The 19,401-nt window shown below is 38.1% G+C and overlaps 1 protein-coding gene across 1 annotated transcript in view; it reads right to left on the reverse strand.

Annotated features, from left to right (window-relative positions):
* LOC150087211 (glycogen debranching enzyme) overlaps window positions 1-19,401 on the reverse strand; it is a 763,093-nt gene that overhangs the window by 235,419 nt on the left and 508,273 nt on the right. The window contains exon 19 of the mRNA XM_090371076.1: window positions 11,799-11,980. Coding sequence (XP_090227202.1) covers window positions 11,799-11,980 — 182 coding nt within the window. The remainder of the gene's footprint in view (window positions 1-11,798; window positions 11,981-19,401) is intronic.

The following is a 19,401-nucleotide window of genomic DNA, read 5'->3' on the forward strand; positions in this document are numbered from 1 at the left end:
ATTTTACAAATATTAATATCAATGTAGAATGTATTGAGTATTACAGCTCTAATTCATACTATCTAATATATATTTAAAAAAAAAAAAAGTACATATATATTTATTTCATATTTGTTTGTAATGTTGTACAGAACTGAAAACTAATAAAAATTTTCATATGTATTAAAATGTGCAAACTCTATTCTTTTAAAAATAAAATAAACCCAACAGGGCACTGAATGTGAATTTGAAGTCACCGCTGAAGGGGTTAAGATTTACAGTTGTATCTGTTTTCTGACGTTTCAAATCTGGATCATGTGCAACTTTCTAATGTTTGTTACTTTTTTGTGCTTTTAATTCTTCTGCTATTTTTCCTTAAGTGTATTCTAGTGATCTTATTCAGAGATTATGTCTTTGAATGAGTTCTAAATATGATGAGACATAGTCAAGTAATCAAATGTGAGTCTACACATCTGAGTAGACTGCAGTTCAAGCCCATATGATTGCCCTTGTGGTCATTCTGAAGTAACAATAGAACATTTTTTGCCCCTATGTATTATACACTAGTTTATCCAGAAGCCTCTTAGAGAGATACCAATGGTTCGGTCCAGTGTACTAACTAGCCGCCAGCTTGCAAACTGGGTACAGCTGTAAAACTGTGTTTTACAGCTGTACCCAGTCAAACACGTTCATCAATGCATGTGTTTGACTGAATCACAGTTCAAGCCTGCATGACTGGTAAATATAGTTCATGATTTTACTCATCGACAGAATAATTAATTATAAACTCCTCTGATCCAAAGGGGTTGTGCCAGAGTATAAACGAGAGAGAAAGAGAGAGAGAGAGAGAGAGAGAGAGAGAGAGAGAGAGAGAGAGAGAGAGAGAGAAAGAGAGAGAGAGAGACTCATTTTTTTTATTTACTAGAATCCAATTAAACATTATCGTTATCAGTGTCTCTGAAGCAATATCCAGTAATTTTTGGATAATAAAGGAAGGGTGGTGGGGGGACATACATCCAACTATTTGGCCTCCCATAATATGTATAATATGGATCACAGTAACACATGTAACATAGCCAATGAGGTAGAACATGCGTTGAAGAAAATGAAGAATCAGAAATCCCCGGGGGAAGATGAAGTTACTGTAGAGTTGTTAAAATTGGGAGGAAGAGACATGACACAAAAACTGGCAAAATGCTTCACAAAATGCATTAGAAAAGGTGTGACGCCTAAGGAGTGGAATAATGCAATCATAGTTTTGCTGCATAAGAAAGGAGATAAATCAGAAATTGGAAATTATAGACCAATTAGCTTGTTATCAAACATCTACGAAGTTGTTCACAAGGGTCATTACTAACAGATTAGAAGGAATACTTGATGAGAATCAACTGAAAGAGCAAGCTGGCTTTAGGACAGGATTCTCAACTATGGATCACCTTCACGTAATATCACAGCTAATGGAGAAAGCAAATGAATATAAAACACCATTATGCCTGGCATTTGTGGATTATGAAAATGCATTTGACTCCATACAGCATAAGGCAATGTTTCGGGCACTTGAAAGAAAAGGCTAGTGTATAATACATAGGGGCAAAAAATGTTCTATTGTTACTTCAGAATGACCACAAGGGCAATCATATGGCAGTTCATACTGCAGTTCGCTTGAACTGCAGTCTACTCAGATGTGTAGACTCACATTTGATTACTTGACTATGTCTCATCATATTTAGAACTCATTCAAAGACATAATCTCTGAATAAGATCATTAGAATACACTTAAGGAAAAATAGCAGAAGAATTAAAAGCACAAAAAAGTAACAAACGTTAGAAAGTTGCACATGATCCAGATTTGAAACGTCAGAAAACAGATACAACTGTAAATCTTAACCCCTTCAGTGGTGACTTCAAATTCACATTCAGTGACTTGTTGGGTTTATTTTATTTTTAAAAGAATAGAGTTTGCACATTTTAATACATATGAAAATTTTTATTAGTTTTCAGTTCTGTACAACATTACAAACAAATATGAAATAAATATATATGTACTTTTTTTTTAAAATATATATTAGATAGTATGAATCAGAGCTGTAATACTCAATACATTCTACATTGATATTAATATTTAAAATAATAAGAGCAATACAGTACGTAGAACACTTCTGTATGATACTTTCCAGAAATTAAAACGAAAAAAAATCAAAAAATTACATTAGAGTAAAAAATTTAACAATTCAACACAATTGTTCAATTTAACACAATTAAAAATCAATTTAATGCAATTAAAAATTAAAAAGATTCTAACGAAAATATTCAAAATGATTTTCCTTCCTGAGCTGACAATGCTTTTTGACCGTATGTCGTGATCACAGGAATGAAAATTACCGAATAGGGTTCAACCTGAAACTTAAATAGCGATTATTTGTGTTTGCACATGCGCGTAAAGGTCCAAGCATTGGAGATCAAATATGGCCACCGAACATTAACAGAATTCTCGTGTAATTTAATTTCTATTTAATTTAATTTCTGCAATTAATAGTCGTGTATAATTACGTTGAACATTAAGTATTTTGGCCTCGTTAAATAAAAAGGTATGTTTTTCGTTAATGGCACGAAAGGCTAATTCTGACGCTGCTGAACAAGAAGCACGAACTGAGGCTTCATGTTGATTAAACGAATATTCAGAGAAAATCACGTCAAACCTTGGTAAGGCGAGTCACAATCACTGCAAGAAAGGTATACAAGATCATTAATTTGTGTTGTGAATGTGGTAAGAACCAAGCGATTGTTCAGTATAGTGTGCAATTTCTGTATTGACCTGGCCACAATTTTAAATTAGGTATCGTTAAAGAATCTATTAAGCTGTTTGTGCCACTGTTCAACATATGGGGCAGAAATATTTTTTGATATTAGTATTGTTGGTTGGTGTAGTATTTTGTATCCTATCCTATCCTTAGCCTGTACCCTAATTCAGTTTATTGTGGCAAGGTGATAATCCCTGTTTAAGAACCTGCTAGTTAATATTTGTATTTCTGAGCCCAAAGCAGATTGCATTGTTGAATATTTATAGGCATTTAGAAATTGTTTAAAGATAATCGATCTTTTGTAGGTGAACGGTTGATAGCTATTATCACGTAGAAGCATACCGGTGTTTGTAGGTTTTCGACAGCTGCTAAATTGGATTTTATTAGAGTCCTGAGTAAGCGTGAAATTTAGAAAGTTTAATGACTTTGTATCCATATCCTCCCTTTCCAATGTAAATTTGAGTCTAGAATGAATATTATTAAACGAATGTAAAATGTCTTGGATAGTACTACTATCAGTAATAACTAGAACGCGTCTAAATCCCTTCCATAGTATGTGATACGGGGTAGAAAAGGTGTCAAATGTATATGCTCAATCGCTGAGAGATAGATCTCTGACATTAAGCCGCTCAGGCTCAAACCCATTGGCAATCCAAAAATTTGTTTGTACACCTTGTCTCGAAAGGTGATATAGTTGGCCTCAACTAACAGTTCAATCAAGTGAAAAAATTTCCTTAATAGGTAGCTTCGTATAATTAATCGGTATCGAGTTTTTATTTAACATATCCTAAATAATATCTAATGTGCATTCAACATTTCCATTCGAGGTAACATCTAGTGAGAATAAATTGTCATTGTCGTCAAGTCTACAGTCTTTAAGATTATTAAATAATGTATCGTAGTTCTTAATCCCAAATTGTATTACCTGTCTAAAGGGTTTTATAATGCTATATACATATGTGGCTAAGGATGAAGATACAGAACCTGCATAGGTTCTGTATCTTCCTAGAGTTTCTGTAGGAAACCTGCATTCCTAGAGTTTCTGTAGGAAACACTAGGTCGAATAGGAAATCCAGTCTTGTGTAATTTTACCTGACCGAAAAGTGCAGGAATATTGTATGTTCTGGGCTTCAATTCCTTTAACTGGGCCATAGTAATGTAGTCGTTTTTTTGATACGTGGTCAACGTTTTATTGTATTGATTGACCAAATTGGTAAACAGTGCCGAGTCTACTTCACGATAAGTGGAGGTATCTGAAACATCATCATCATCAGCCATTTTCAATCCACTGCAGGATGAAGGCCTCTCCAGCAACTTTCCAGTTCCTTCTGTTTTGAGCACTGGCCATCCATTTACTACTCAAAAATTCATGAATTTCATCTATCCATCTCCGCCTTTGTCTTCCAGGTTTTCTTCTAGCTCCTCTTGGGTACCATTCTGTTATTTTCTTAGTCCATCTGTCATCATGTCTTCGAGCTATGTGTCCTGCCCAAGACCATTTTAGTTCTTTAGTTTTGATAAGAATGTCCTTTACTTGAGTTTGCTGCCTAATCCATGTGTTTCTCTTCTTATCTAACAGTCTGATTCCCAATATAATTCGTTCCATTCTTCGCTGTGTAGTTCTCGGCTTCTCTTCCATTCTTTTGGTGAGTGCCCAAGTTTCACTTCCATAAGTCATGGTGGGGAGTATACACTGATTCATTATTTTACGTTTCAGACAAACTGGGATATTGCTCTTCAGTATGTGACTATATTTCCTGAATGCTATCCATCCAAAATTTATTCTTCTCTTGACTTCCAGCCATTTATCATTATTACAGCTAATAACTTGTCCCAGATAAGTATATGACTCCACCTTTTCAATTACTGCTCCTTCAATCATTATTTCCCTTTCCGTGGCATACTTGTTCATCATTACTTTTGTTTTCGCCATATTCATCTTTAGTCCAAAATCCTTACTAACTGTGCATAACTGATTAAGATTTTCCTCTAATTCTTTGGGATCGTGGCTTATGACCACAATGTCATCTGCAAATCGTAAATGGTTTAGGTACTCTCCGTTCACATTGACTCCTTTCTGCGACCAGTCTAATCTTCTGAAAGCTTCCTCAAGGGCAGCAGTAAACAGCTTCGGAGATATTGTGTCTCCTTGTCGAACTCCTTTCTCGATTTTAAATTTGCTACTGTCTTTGTCTAGTCTAATAAAGGATGTAGCACTCTCATATATTTTCTTCAAAATCATAATATATGGAGTATCTATGCCTTGTCTTTCCAGTGCCCGAAACATTGCCTTATGCTGTATGGAGTCAAATGCCTTTTCATAATCCACAAATGCCAGGCATAATGGTGTTTTATATTCATTTGCTTTCTCCATTAGCTGTGATATTACGTGAAGGTGATCCATAGTTGAGAATCCTGTCCTAAAGCCAGCTTGCTCTTTCGGTTGATTCTCATCAAGTATTCTTTCTAATCTGTTAGTAATGACCCTTGTGAACAACTTGTAGATATGGGATAACAAGCTAATTGGTCTATAATTTCCAATTTCTGATTTATCTCCTTTCTTATGCAGCAAAACTATGATTGCATTATTCCACTGCTTAGGCATCACACCTTTTCTAATGCACTTTGTGAAGAGCCTTGCCAGTTTTTGTGTTATGTCTCTACCTCCCAATTTTAACAACTCTACAGTAACTTCATCTTCCCCCGGGGCTTTCCGATTCTTCATTTTCTTCAATGCATGTTCTACCTCATCAGGAAGAATATCGGGTATGTCGTATGTGTTGCTACTTTGCAATCCATGTTCCCCACTGCTGGTATCATTCCCTCGCTCCTTGTATAATTCTCTATAGTAGTCTTCTGCTATTTGAATTATGCCTTCTCTGCTGTTTATAAGTACACCATCGCTATTCTTCAGTTTCAGTATCATTTGTCTTTCTGTATTACTGCTCATGGCTGCTGATTTAAATCCTTTGTTTTCCCTTAATGCCTGTTCTACTTTTCTTGTGTTAAATCTTCTTATGTTCTCTCTGAGTCTCTTTATAATGGCTTTGCATAACTCAGTATACTCAATTTTCTCCCTGTCAGTGTTTTTCTTGCTTTTCATTTGTCGTCTTTGGTTCATCATGACAAGTGTTTCTTGACTAATTTTTTCTTCTTTGGATTTCTGTTTCCCCTTTATCACTTTCAGAAAGTTGTAATATTCCTCGTCGATATCTTGGTCCTGAGCAGTCTGCAGAAGCTCAAACTTGTTCTTAAGTTCCAGTACATACTGCTTTTTCTCCTCCTCTGTTATTTCAAAGACTTTGTATTATTTACTCGAGTCAGTTTTTTCCTTTCCTACATCTATATCAAGTGTACATCTTACCATTCTGTGATCACTTCCAACATTTACCTTATTCAGGACGGTAACACCATTCACAATATATCTTCTGTTAGTGAGGATGAAGTCGATTTCATTAGTTGTTAATCCATTTGGACTCTTCCATGTCCACTTTCTGTTCACCCTTTTCTTGAAAAAAGGGTTCATTACTGACAGTCCTTGAGATTCTGCAAATTCCACAAGTCTTTCACCAATTCCATAATTTCCTATAGTTGCTCTTTCTGCGCTGTTTTGCCTTTTTCCAACCTTAGCATTGAAGTCCCCCATAATAATAGTGTAATGGGTTTTCTGCTCATCTATAAGACTCTCAATTTCAGTGTACATTTCTTCAACCTCTTCATCATCATGGCTCGATGTTGGTGCATAAATCATTATAATCTTTAGCTTGTACCTCTTAGAAATCTTGAATATTAGTCTTGACACCCTTGGTGATGTACTTTTGAATTCCAAAATGTTGTTTTTAAAATCTTTATGGACCAGAAACCCAACTCCACCTTCACTCCTTTCACTGTTTCCATTGGTGTACAGCAGATTTCCACTTGATAAACTTATAAGTGATTCATTTCTTCTTCTTGTTTCAGCCAAACCGATGATATTCCAATTCACATTTTCTAATTCCTTTTCCAGCTCTAATATCCACGTTATATCCAACGGTCTAATATCCAACGGTACACGTCATGTGATGACGTGTACCGTTGTTCATCTGGTCATTTAGCCGCTGGACCCCTGCTGAGGCCCAACGTTGCCCCACCTTCGCCCCGTGGAGGCAAACCAGGAACCCAGTAGTTTTAGTTTCACTCTGGCTAGGACCTAAAAAAAAAAAAAAAAAAAGTGCGCGCTCTTTTATATACACGTATACATGTGTATATGTGCATATACATACAGACAGATACATATATCCATCATCGTCGGTTTGATGATCGTTAGGTGAGGGGGATAATGCTTGCATAATAAAGGCCGAAAGAAAGGGCGAACGGGAATTTTGACATAATTAAGTTTTTGTGCGTGGGACATTCGCTAGCATAAAGATAGAGTGGGTGGGAGACTGAAGGCTGGGTGGGGGGTTAAGGCAGAAATATGGGGATGGTAGGGTAGGCAACCCCAGAAGTAAGTGAGGCAGGCCCATACCTCACCAGGAGAAAGTAGGGAGTGCTGGGGGGGGGACCGTCCCACCACCGGCGCAGGGGAGGGGGTGGAAAGGCACCAGGCAAGGGAGCCCGGTGCGATTGCCAACAAGCGTCTGCAGGAAAACTATACAATGACCTTGTTGTTGGTGGTGTCCAATCTGGTGTTATGTCCGAGTTGTCATCCTTGGGACCGGGGTCCAGTCCATGTTAGTCCTTTACCTTAGTGTGGTTTATTTCCTAAGCATTCCAGTTCTCAGGAGTGTGTCTTGTTTACATAGACCCAGCTGGTGGGGTGTCTATGTTTGGTAGTCATCTCCATTTGTCTTTCATGGGACATGGGTCCCGTCCATGTTAGTCTATTTGGTATAGTTTGTTTCCTGAGTTTTCTAATTCTTGGGAGTGGGTCATTTCTCGTGTCCCAGTCCTAGCGAGCTGAAGAACAGATGTTTTTTGGTTATAATGGTAGTGGGCTGTGGGCTGCAGCCATTTGGTTTCTCCTCCTCCTCCTCGCGAACAGTGCTTGTGCATAATCCGAGAAGGCTTGATACTCCTCCTTCGTGTCTAGGAGGTGATGTTCTTGTCCCTGTGGTAAGTAGTGGATTCTGGTGAGTAAAACACCATGTAGGTCTTCATAGAGCCTGCAGTCATACATTAGGTGCTGCCAGCTCTCCAGCCCCCCGCAAGTGCAAGTTGGATCAACCTGAATCCCAAGTAGAGACAGTTTGGCATTAATCGCTCCAAGTCCAGTTAAGAGGTACGTTGCTTGTAGACCTGGGGAGAACCAGTTGGGTGAGGTTGGGTAGTTTTGTTCAATATTTGGGTAGAAATTTCTTTGTGATCTCTCCCTTTTGGGAGTTGCACCACCTTTCCTGCCATGCCTGCCATGCCTGCTGCAGGTGAATTTGTATCCTCTTCTTTTCTACATTTCTGTTGCTGGTTAGGTCAATAGTGAACCCCAGAAAAGTCTGTGGGGTGCCTTTGTCTAGATAGTACAGTAGGCCACGTATGATTTCTAAGTCCAGTGGGAGAGTGCCTGCGAGCACTTGCAGGGCGTGGGTGCTCACCGTGCGGCAAGCGCGAGTGATGGTTAGGAGGATGGATCTGTGAATTTGGTCCGTGATACGTCTGTTTACTGCTGTTGTAGTTTTTTGAAACCATGCGCCGGATGCATAGGTGATGACAGGAGTGAAGATAGCTTTATAGAACAGTTTGAGGACTCGCTTTTTCAAGCCCCATTCTTTACGCGTGACCCTGGCAACCATGGCTGCGTAGAGTCTTATTTTTTTACGGAGATATTTCAGATGGTCCTGAAATGACAGGTTTTGGTCCAATATCACGCCTAGATATTTCAGTTGGTTGGAGAATTTGATTGTTTCCTGCCAAATTTTTATTTGCGGAGGCCACCTAAGATTGTGTATTGTCAATGATATACTGCACTCCTGCTCTTGACCACTTGGCTATGGGGGCTCTATAGGTTTATGTTCTCATAAACGCAGTTATGAGAACATAAACATATTGCAGTTAAACTAAATGGCCATTTAGTTTAACTACAATTTATAATATTTATTAGTCTCCTTCCTTATTATTCACTTTTTTGTCACTTTTCTTTCTGTATATATGTATCTCTTCACACATGACATCACAATCACAAGTGTTACATAATAACCTGTATTTATAAACGATACTGATGATGGTATATCAAGCTTAATGTCCAAGTTTGCAGACGACATGAAGGTTGGCAGGGTTGTCAAGAACACTACTGACACTATGCTGCTGCAACGGGATCTGGAAAGGTTGAGCAGATGGGCTGAGAAGTGGCAAATGAAGTTTAACATTGACAAATGCAAAGTACTGCATATGGGAAACAGCAACCCCACAGCAACGTATCAGCTCTGTGGTACTACACTGACAGTGGTAGAGAATGAAAGGGACCTGGGGGTGGCTGTGCAGGCAGATATGAAGTTCTCTGAGCAGTGAAGACTGGCTGCAAGAGTAGCTCATGGTGTATTGTCAATGATATATAGGAATTTTTCTAGCAGGGATAAGGAGGTGATTTTTCCCTTGTATAAGGCAATGGTCAGGCCACACCTAGAGTACTGTATACAGGTCTGGAGGCCTCATTTCAAGAAGGATGTAGAGCTGCTGGAACGAGTACAGAGAAGGGCAACAAGATTAGTGAATGGAACAAAGCTGTGCTCTTACAAAGAAAGGCTTAAGTTTTGCAAATTACAGTGTCTGGAGACTAGGCAAGAGCGAGGTGATCTGATAGAGGTATATAAAGCCTTGAATGGTTTAAGCATGCTCAATGCTGATGGGATTCTTCCTCTTGCTTAGAATAATCACCTGAGAGGGCATAAATTCAAATTGAGGAAAGACAGAGGTAGGATAGAACGTGCAGAAATTTGTCTTTAGTCAGCGGGTGGTTAGTTGGTGGAACAGACTTCCATCCCTTGTTGTGGAAGTTGATAGCCTAAACAAGTTTAAGGGTCAGCTGGACAGGTATTTCAAACGAACAGAGGGGTGAAGTGGAAGTGTTTTTTTTTTTTTTTTTTTTTTTGGCTGATGCTGCATAAGCTTGCTTTCTTGCATCAAATGCCTCTACTAATGCTAAATGCTATTTCAAGCTGCCAAGTATTTGTCTAATTTTAATGAAATTTTGTTTGGCTTGACAAATATTTTTAACAAGCTCAAATACAAAATTTCATGAAAATCCGTCCACTGAGAGTCCCTCGGTTACATGTGGATAGAAGAACAGATGAATAGGTGAAGACAACAGGTGCTTAGCACACATATATATATATATGCAAATACACATTCAGGGTCATGTTACCATTCTCAAAGTGACACTTTATCACAGTGCATTTCTGTAATTAAAGAACAGTGCTACCATATGGTATCTCTGAAAGGATTAATGTCTGCCATATGTGTCATTAGACTTCATAAAGAGGATAACTGAATTTGCATCTTGCTACATAGCAAACTGGCTTCACTGCAGTGTGAATCAAATAATACAGCAGTGATAACTGAATTATAGAAGAGTGAAACAGTGGAAATTTTTGTTGTTGTATTTGTACTTAGTTCTGAATCAAGTGCCATTTCTCATATTCATTCATTTTAATGAAAGTGAGATCTTTAAACAGCCCACTTTGTTAATACATGATGAAATGTACAAAAATAATGACTCTGTACACTCTCAATCATATCTATCATTATAACTGTTTAGAAGGTTGAACAGTTATAACACTATTATTATGTTATGATGCAGTAACAAAGGAACTGTATGCAGAAAATAATTTTTACACTGTATACTTGGATTTCAGAAACATTTTTCATACTATTGCACATAAATGAATGCTATATAAACTAGGGCAATGTAGCATTGAGGACAGGTTGCTACTGTGGATAAAGGAATGTTTGAGTGAGAGAAGATGGTAGTCATCAATGGGCACTGTGCTTTGTAGGCTAATGTTGTTAGTGGCGCCTCACAGGGTTTGGTGCTAGATCCACTGTTGGTTTCTATTGATTAATGATATTGATGAAGGAATATCAGGTTTGATGTGCAAGTCTGCAGGTGATGTGAAGGTTGATAGAGCAGTTAATGACAGAAATCAGGATATACTTTTTTCTATGAAAACCCCAAACACGAGAGGTATTAGAACCTATTAGGCAGATGGGCTGAGAAGAGGAAATTAAAGTTTACATTAATAAGGTATAATTCATATAGGTAGCAGGATCTATACTGTACATTAATCTACCTCAGATTAATGTACTAACTGTGTAGCACCATACTCAGGTTAGTAGAGAATAAAAAAGACCCAAGGTTAATGGTGCAGTCAAATATGAAGTTCTCTGAGCAGCACAGACAAGGTGCCACTTCTGATTTCTGAGCATCAAACCAAAGCACAAAGGCAAGAGATTTAATACAAATAAAAATATAAAATATACATTTACACATAAAACTGATAAAGTGTTCAGTTAACATACAGTAAAAGCAAGATAAAAAAAATATTAAGGATTCAGCAAAAATCAGAGTAGATACTTCTGATAGTATTGCAGAAAGAGAATTTCAAACATGTTTCCAATGACAGCAGAATTTCTAGGCCCAATGTATTAAGTCCCAAGCGGAGTAGTTAGAAGGAGATAAGATGCAAAATTAAGTTAAGTTAAGTTAAATGAATTTCTCTTTTTATATAGTTTCATAACTTTTAAGTAGAATCTTTATAGAATCTCTGTTTCCATCAAACACATTTTCCAGCAATAATCAACTGAGAACAGTGAGTGAATAAAATTTGGAAAAAACAATTAGCTATGGCATTTTGATTTTGCTATAAATACGTACACATTGGAACTGGAGTATAAACGAAATGCATGTACATGCCTTGGAGCATAACTGAAATCAATTAAAATTATTTTTCAAAATGCAGAACAAGTATTGTAACTTTTTTAACATAATTTGATTTGTTTTCTTTCATACGAATTTATGGCATATTTGTCATAGTAATATTTCCTTACCTGCTGCAAGGGTGGTACAACACTGTTCTTTCTTTTGAGTTTGTGGATTAATTCCTAATGGCGGAAGTGGAGGTCCTAATTTTGGAGATAGTCGAGGAAGAGGGGAACTGTTAACCACACCTCCAAGTGCCACAGAACCCAAGGCAAGAGATCTGATGAATGCTGATCCTTCATTTATAAAGCTGAAAAGAAAATGGTAGTTAATTTTTTATGGAAGAGTTTTTCTGAATTAAAAATGTTTTAAATAATATACATTTTGGTTTTATATTCTCTATGGCCATTATGGACAGAAAAGTTTAAAACATGGTTTCACTGAACTACAATATAATAGCATACAAGCTTGGTGTTACAAGGTGTGCATGTTACAACGTTGAGCTTGTGGGCTCATTTATTATCCAAGCACAGCCAGTCCTCTATATGTACAGAATTGATAATTCACTACTACATTTTAATTAGCATGGAGAGGTTGTCACATATGATCAGTTCCATAATGGAACTGGTCATGTGTCTTTTCAGCTCAGGTGAAGCTAGTGAAATTTTGTAGAATTTTTACAGTTTCTCATTAATTTGTGATCTAAATTTTAATTAATTTTGTAATTTTCATCTTGATGATCATGTAGCTGGGGTTATTGAAATCAAGACAGTATTTCAGAATATATATACTTGTCTGAATTAACAGACATTGGTAGTGATGATTGTTGTTGTAATTATAAATAGTATATTTAGCTAAATATAAACAATACTGTAAACAATAATGAACTATTTTTAAATTGGTAGCTTAGCAGCACAGTGGTAACTGTACCATTAAATCAGGACAGTTAGTGTTACCTTATGATAAAAACACAGCAGGTGATTCTGCTCAAAAAATTAGAAAATTTGAAACCAACTTTTGGATTATTCAATATGAAATTATAAAGTAGGATATCATATTGTAAGCCACTTTCTTAAAAGTATATAAGTGTGATTGTTACAAACAGTTTTTTATTGATAATATTTTTGATAGTTAATTTTAATCAAACTTTAGATATTGATATCTAGATATTGTTTTAACTAGAAACAGCAAGTATAAAATGTCTCAGGATAACATTTCTCTTGGAATTGCCATCGGCGATTGATTCACCTGCGAGTTATGGTATGTTTATTTGCCCCAACTGTTGGATATACACTGAGTGGACAGAAATCATGGGATAGCTACCTAATAACGGGCAGACAGACCTTTCGCCCAGACAAGGGCCATCGCACGGCGAGGCATTGAGTCCACTAGTTCACGAAAACGTTCCACAGGTATTTCCATCCATTCTTGCTACACCACTATCAATAATTCCGTCGCATTCCTGGGAGGAGGATCCAAAGCTCAAACGGACCTTTCCACAGCTTCCCAAATATGCTCCACAGGTTTCATGTCGGGTAAATGGGGAGGCCATTTTATGGTGGTAAAATCTGCGGAATGCACTTCGAACCATGTTCCAGTCACCATGGGTCAATGGGGAGGCGCATTGTCAAGATTCCATTGCCCTGTGGGTGCACAATGACTAAGAAGGGATGCAGATGGTCTGCAAGGATGGACACAAGACCTAGACTGTTCAGAGATGCATCTAGATGCAACAGAGGTCCCAATATATGCCAGTTGAACATGCCCCAGACCATTACTGACCATCTGAAAGTGTCTGCAATTCTGCCCAGACACGATAGGAGGGAGTACATGATGAGAGCCCTGTCGACCAATTCGGCCCTGGAAAGATTGTGCAGGACTCAAGGGGTAGAATTTTTTTCAGCCTGGTCTGTACTTGTTAACAGGAGAGACTGCTTCTACAGGGATTGGATACACTTAAATAGAAAGGGTGCAAGAATGTTTGCTAATGCTATCGAGGCAGTGTTAGGTGGGTAGGAAAACTGCTAGATTGGGGGGATTCAAGGACTAATAGATTAACAGTAGCCACTGGAAGAGGAGAAAGTGATTCTTGCACTGCTTTAATTGGAATGAGCAGCAGCCTGGAAAATAAGATGAAGGATATTTCAGAGACTGCTGGGAATCATGGGGATACAAGTGAACACATGGGTTGTGTTAGGGTGGCTAAGAGGAAGAGCAGGTGCATGTATACTTGCGTGTACACCAATGCTAGGAGTTTAGTAAATAAATTTGATGAATTTGAGGTATTGCTCAAAACATCAAAAGCAGATATTGTTGGGATTTCACAGACATGGTGTCACACAGATATAAGGAATGCAGAACTGGTATTTGGGGAGTACAATGTCTACAGAAAGGATAGACAAGATAGGAAGTGAGGAGGGGTCATGCTATTAGTTAAGAAACACATAAAATCCAAGGAAGTGAAGCCAGTCGACATCGCTGGACAGTGCAGTGTCGAGTCAGTTTGGTGTGACATAAGCACTGGGAGATCAAAATTGAGAGTAGGAGTGTGCTATAGGCCTAATGACTCTGATGAGTATAATCAGAAACTGTACAGAGAAATAGAGTGGGCCAGTAAATCAGAGAGTCTTATAATGGGGGATTTTAATTTCCCAGATATTGACTGGAATTTGGGGGCTGGTCACTCACACACTAGCAAAGCTTTTGTGGATTTATTGAATGATTGTTTTCTACATCAGCATGTTCGGGAGGCAACTAGAGGGAGTAATACTCTTGATTTGATTATCAGTAGTGATTCTTCATGCATTAAGAATCTGCAGATAAATGAACCACTAGGTAGCAGTGATCACAGTGTTCTGAAGTGGGAGTTACTCAAAGAGGTAACTACCATTAGGGGTAAAGGGAAGGGGTATTGCTTTCGTAAAGGCGGCTACGATGGACTGAGACAGTATTTAAATTCTATACAGTGGGATCAACTGATGATATTACCAACAGCAAATTCAAAATGGGAAGCATTCAAAGAACTTATCTTGGAAGCTACTAGGCTTTACATAACAACTAAGAAATATTGTTCAAGGTTTAGGCCTAAATGGATGTCAGATGAACTAATGAGGCATATGGCAGAGAGGAAAAATGCATGGGATATATACAAATTATCACGTGACACAGAAGCCTATGATAGATACAAGTTGATCTTCGCCTGCCTAACCTCCTTTGTAACCAAGTTACAAAGGAGGTTAGGCAGGCGAAGGCAGATTACGAGAGATACTTGGCAAGGGATGCGAAGAAAAACAGCAAAGAGTTCTTTACTTATGTAAACTCTAGAAGGAAGGGGATGAATCAGATTGGTCCACTTGATATCGATGGGTCAACTGTTGATGACCCTGCTCAGGTAGCTAACAAACTAAATGAATATTTTGCATCGACATTCACACATGAGGAGTTATTCAGCAAGGGGAATGCCAGAGGTGTATTCAACTCTAGCAGTAAGCTAGAGAATCTTGTAATAACTGAAAGTAAAGTGGAGGAGAAATTGTTGAAGGTAAACACAAGAAAGGCACCTGGGGTGGATGGGATCCATCCAGTTATATTAAAGGAGGCAGCAAAGGAAGTAAGCAAACCCTTAGCCATAATTATGAGAGCTTCCGTGGACTCAGGGGAGGTACCCACAGACTGGAGATGTGAAAATGTTACCCGAATTCACAAAGGAGGATCAAAGGGTGACACAAGTAATTATAGACCTGTGAGTTTAACTTCTGTTCCAGGAAAATTAATGGAGGCACTGGTTAAAGAAGCACTGCAGGATCCTCTAGACAAGACTTCAGTTATAGCTCGGACACAGCATGGTCTTGTTAAGGGGAAGTCTTGCCTGACCAATTTGATTGGATACTATGATGCAGTCACAAAAGAACTGGATGCAGGGAATAACTTTGATATTATATACTTGGATCTTAGAAAGGCTTTTGATACTGTTGCACATGGAAGACTGCTGCACAAATTGGAGCAGTGTGGCATTGGAGGCAAATTGCTGCAATGGATAAAGGGGTGGTTGAGGGGGAGAAGACAGAGAATGGTAATCAATGGACACTGTTCATCGGGGACTAATGTTATTAGTGGAGTCCCTCAGGGTTCAGTATTGGGTCCATTATTGTTTTCTGTATTTATAAATGATATTGATGATGGTATATCAAGCTTAATGTCCAAGTTTGCAGACGATACGAAGGTTGGCAGGGTTGTCAAGGACACTACTGACACTATGCTGCTGCAACAGGATCTAGAAAGGTTGAGCAGATGGGCTGAGAGGTGGCAAATGAAGTTTAACATTGACAAATGAAAAGTACTACATATGGGAAACAGCAACCCCAGAGAAAATCCACATTCATATCAACTCTGTGGTACTACACTGACAGTGGTAGAGAATGAAAGGGACCTGGGGGTGGTTGTGTAGGCAGATATCAAGTTCTCTCAGCAGTGCAGATGGGCTGCAAGAGTAGCTTATGGTGTATTGTCAATGATATATAGGAATTTTTCTAGCAGGGATAAGGAGGTGATTATTCCCTTGTATAAGGCAATGGTCAGGCCACACCTAGAGTACTGTATACAGGTCTGGAGGCCTCATTTCAAGAAGGATGTAGAGCTGCTGGAACGAGTACAGAGAAGGGCAACAAGATTAGTGAATGGAACAAAGGGGAGCTCTTACGAAGAAAGGCTTAAGTTTTGCAAATTACAGTGTCTGCAGACTAGGCACCAGCGAGGTGATCTGATAGAGGTGTATAAAGCTTGAATGTTTTGAGCATGCTCAATGCTGATGGGATTCTTCCTCTCGCTCAGAATAATCACCTGAGAGGGCATAAATTCAAATTGAGGAAGGACAGATGTAGGAAATTTGCCTTTAGCCAGCGGGTGGTTGGTTGGTGGAACAGACTTCCATCCCTTGTCGTGGAAGTTGATAGCCTAAATAAGTTTAAGGCTCAGCTGGACAGGTATTTCGAACGAACAGAGGGGTGAAGTGGAAGTGGTTATTTTTTATTCATTTATTTTTTTTTTTTTTTGGCTGATGCTGCATAAGCTTGCTTTCTTGCATCAAATGCCTCCACTAATGCTAATGTATTAGGGCAGTAAAAAGTAAAAAACACACGAAACTTAAACTGCCTGTATAGTAACACTAGGAGTGCTGTAAATAAAATGAGCAAATTTGATTTCCTTGTCAGATCAACTAATTCTGACATTGTAGGAATAACTGAAACGTAGTGCTATCCTGAGTTAGGGGATATGAGCACAACATGTTCAGATGAGATAGGGAAGTGTAAAGAGGTGTTGGAGGGGTTATGCTGTTTATGAAAGCTGCTTGAAAGCAACAAAGCAGTTCCAAAAGCCTGATCAAATCCACATACATTGTGACGAGTCTGTTCAGTGTGAGATGATTAGTGATAAAAGAAATCTGTGTTCTGATCTGGTAAATAGTTTGGGGGGGGTGTTAAAAACAAATCTCTTTGATAAAAATATCTTTAGGCAAATTAAGCGGGCAAACAAGAGCAAGTACATCATTATGGGGGGGGGGTGACTTTAATTTCCCTCTTACAAACTTGAAATCATGGTCATGAATTACACACAATGGGAGTAGTTTACTGAACCAATTAGGTGGCTGCTATTTATTTCAACATGTAAGAGAAAGGGGGGAGGGGATCAAATAACCTTGATCTTGTTTCACCTAGGATCCAAGCAGTAACAAAAATATGGAAGTTCATTAATCGATAGTGGGGAGTGATCATAATATTATAATATGAGTAGTATCCAAAGAAATTTCATTGGTAAAAGGGAAAGGTCAATTCATTATTTAGAGGAAGTTGTGATAGACTCAGGTTTTTCTTCTTGAGTTCTAATAACTGGAGTTATTACTGTATACTGTTTCAGACTAATAACATTATTGGTAGATTTAATTACAGGAAGTTATTAGCATTAGTTGAGGCATATGATAGAAGAAAGCAAGCTTATAGTTGGTTGACTCAGGTATTTTTAAGCTCTAAGAGCTGGAATTATTACTTTATGTTGTTTAATATAAATACATTATAGGAAATGTTTAAGGGATTTATGATAGAAACTAGAAACACATTTCTTCCAGTTGAGAAGGTGCCTCCGTAGCCAGGTGGGCTGGAGCAGCAGTGCGTAGTACACGCTTCTTGATTAGACCGGGGTTTGAGTCTGTGACCACCAAACACGGAGGATGCAGAAAGGTCAGGGAAGGACCACTGCATATCCCCGGAGCAATATGGCCTTAGTTGCTAATGCTCCTAAAAAAAAAAAAAAAAAACCAGCCTCAAAAGAAAGATGCAAAAATGAACAATAAGAGAGCTGAAAGACATAACTTGGCTAAACAAAAAAGGTTTAGAGAGATATAGGTTATTGTGTGACACTGTCACACGATAGCCTGCAACTCTCCCATTCTTTTTATATGAAACAGTGTCAGCATAGCACAACACCACATATAGCCTCGAATTATCCCATACTTTTCATAGCCTGGCACTATTTCAAAATGATAACTATAAGCAGATATGCTATAATACTACAGATGCAGCATGACCTGAAAAGGTAGACTATAAAAAATCGGTGGTGAAAAAAGCCTAGAGTGGAGGAGAGGTTGTTGTTGTTGTTGTTGTTGTTGTTTATTAGTTGTTGGCGCATCGGCTTCTGTGGCCATAATGCACCTATCTCGGTTTTGATTCCCTAGTCTGTTTTCTTTCAAATTTTGGATTTAAGTAATACCTGACTTTATGAAGAGACGGAGTTCGAATGAATTCATTGACTTGTGGTGATTTTTGTGTTTTAAATCTGATTATATAATCCTATTGATTTTAGGTAGTGAAAAACTTCTCTTACGTTATTTTCTTCACTTAGAATGTTTTCCAAAACTAGATCATCTTGATTTTTAGTTACAGAACTAAAGGCTATTTTTCTTTCATTCATAAAGGCTGGACAATCTAGTAGTAAATGTTCTGTTTGTTGTACACGGCACTGTCTGCACTGAGGTGGTTCTTCGGATTTAAGTAGATAGGAATGGGTTAGATATGTGTGCCCTATTCGTAACCTGGCAAGGGTTACTTCTTTTCGGACATCTCTTTCACTGGATTTCCACTGATTTAAAAGTGGTTTAATTAGAAAAAGTTTATTATGTGTTTGCTCGCTCCATATTCTTTGCTACTGTTTTTTGCTGTTCACTTTGATACTATGTCTGTAGTCTGTAAATGGGACTTTGGTGGTTGAAGAAAGGGTGCCGGTTGCCATTTTTGCTGCATGGTCTGCTTGTTCATTTCCTTTAATTCCCATATGTCCAGGAATCCAACAAAAAGTGACGTCTGGTTTTCTTTTAAGAATTTTGTTTAGGGTAACTTGGATTTGTCTTAGAGTTGGATGAAAATTCTTTGTGTCACATTGTATTGCTTGCATCGTACTGAGGGAATCTGTGAAGATCAGACTATGGGGTAGCTTTTTCTTCCATATTTAGTCTATTGCTAACTTCACCGCTTGCAATTCAGCTGTGAAGATGCTACATTCTGTTGGGAGGACTTGGATTATTGTAGTATCAGAGAAAACTGCTGCCGCGCTTACTTTTGTATCGGTTTTCGATCCATCTGTATAGATTTGTGCATATTGTGGATATTTCTCTAGATATGTAGCATGTAGTTGTTGAAAGCTGCTTCGTGGTAGGGAATGTCTTCCCCAAGATTGAAAGTA

The sequence above is a fragment of the Mastigoproctus giganteus genome, chromosome 4 (assembly GCF_048544385.1).
Source record: "Mastigoproctus giganteus isolate SK-2022 chromosome 4, ASM4854438v1, whole genome shotgun sequence".
Taxonomy (NCBI): domain Eukaryota; kingdom Metazoa; phylum Arthropoda; class Arachnida; order Uropygi; family Thelyphonidae; genus Mastigoproctus; species Mastigoproctus giganteus.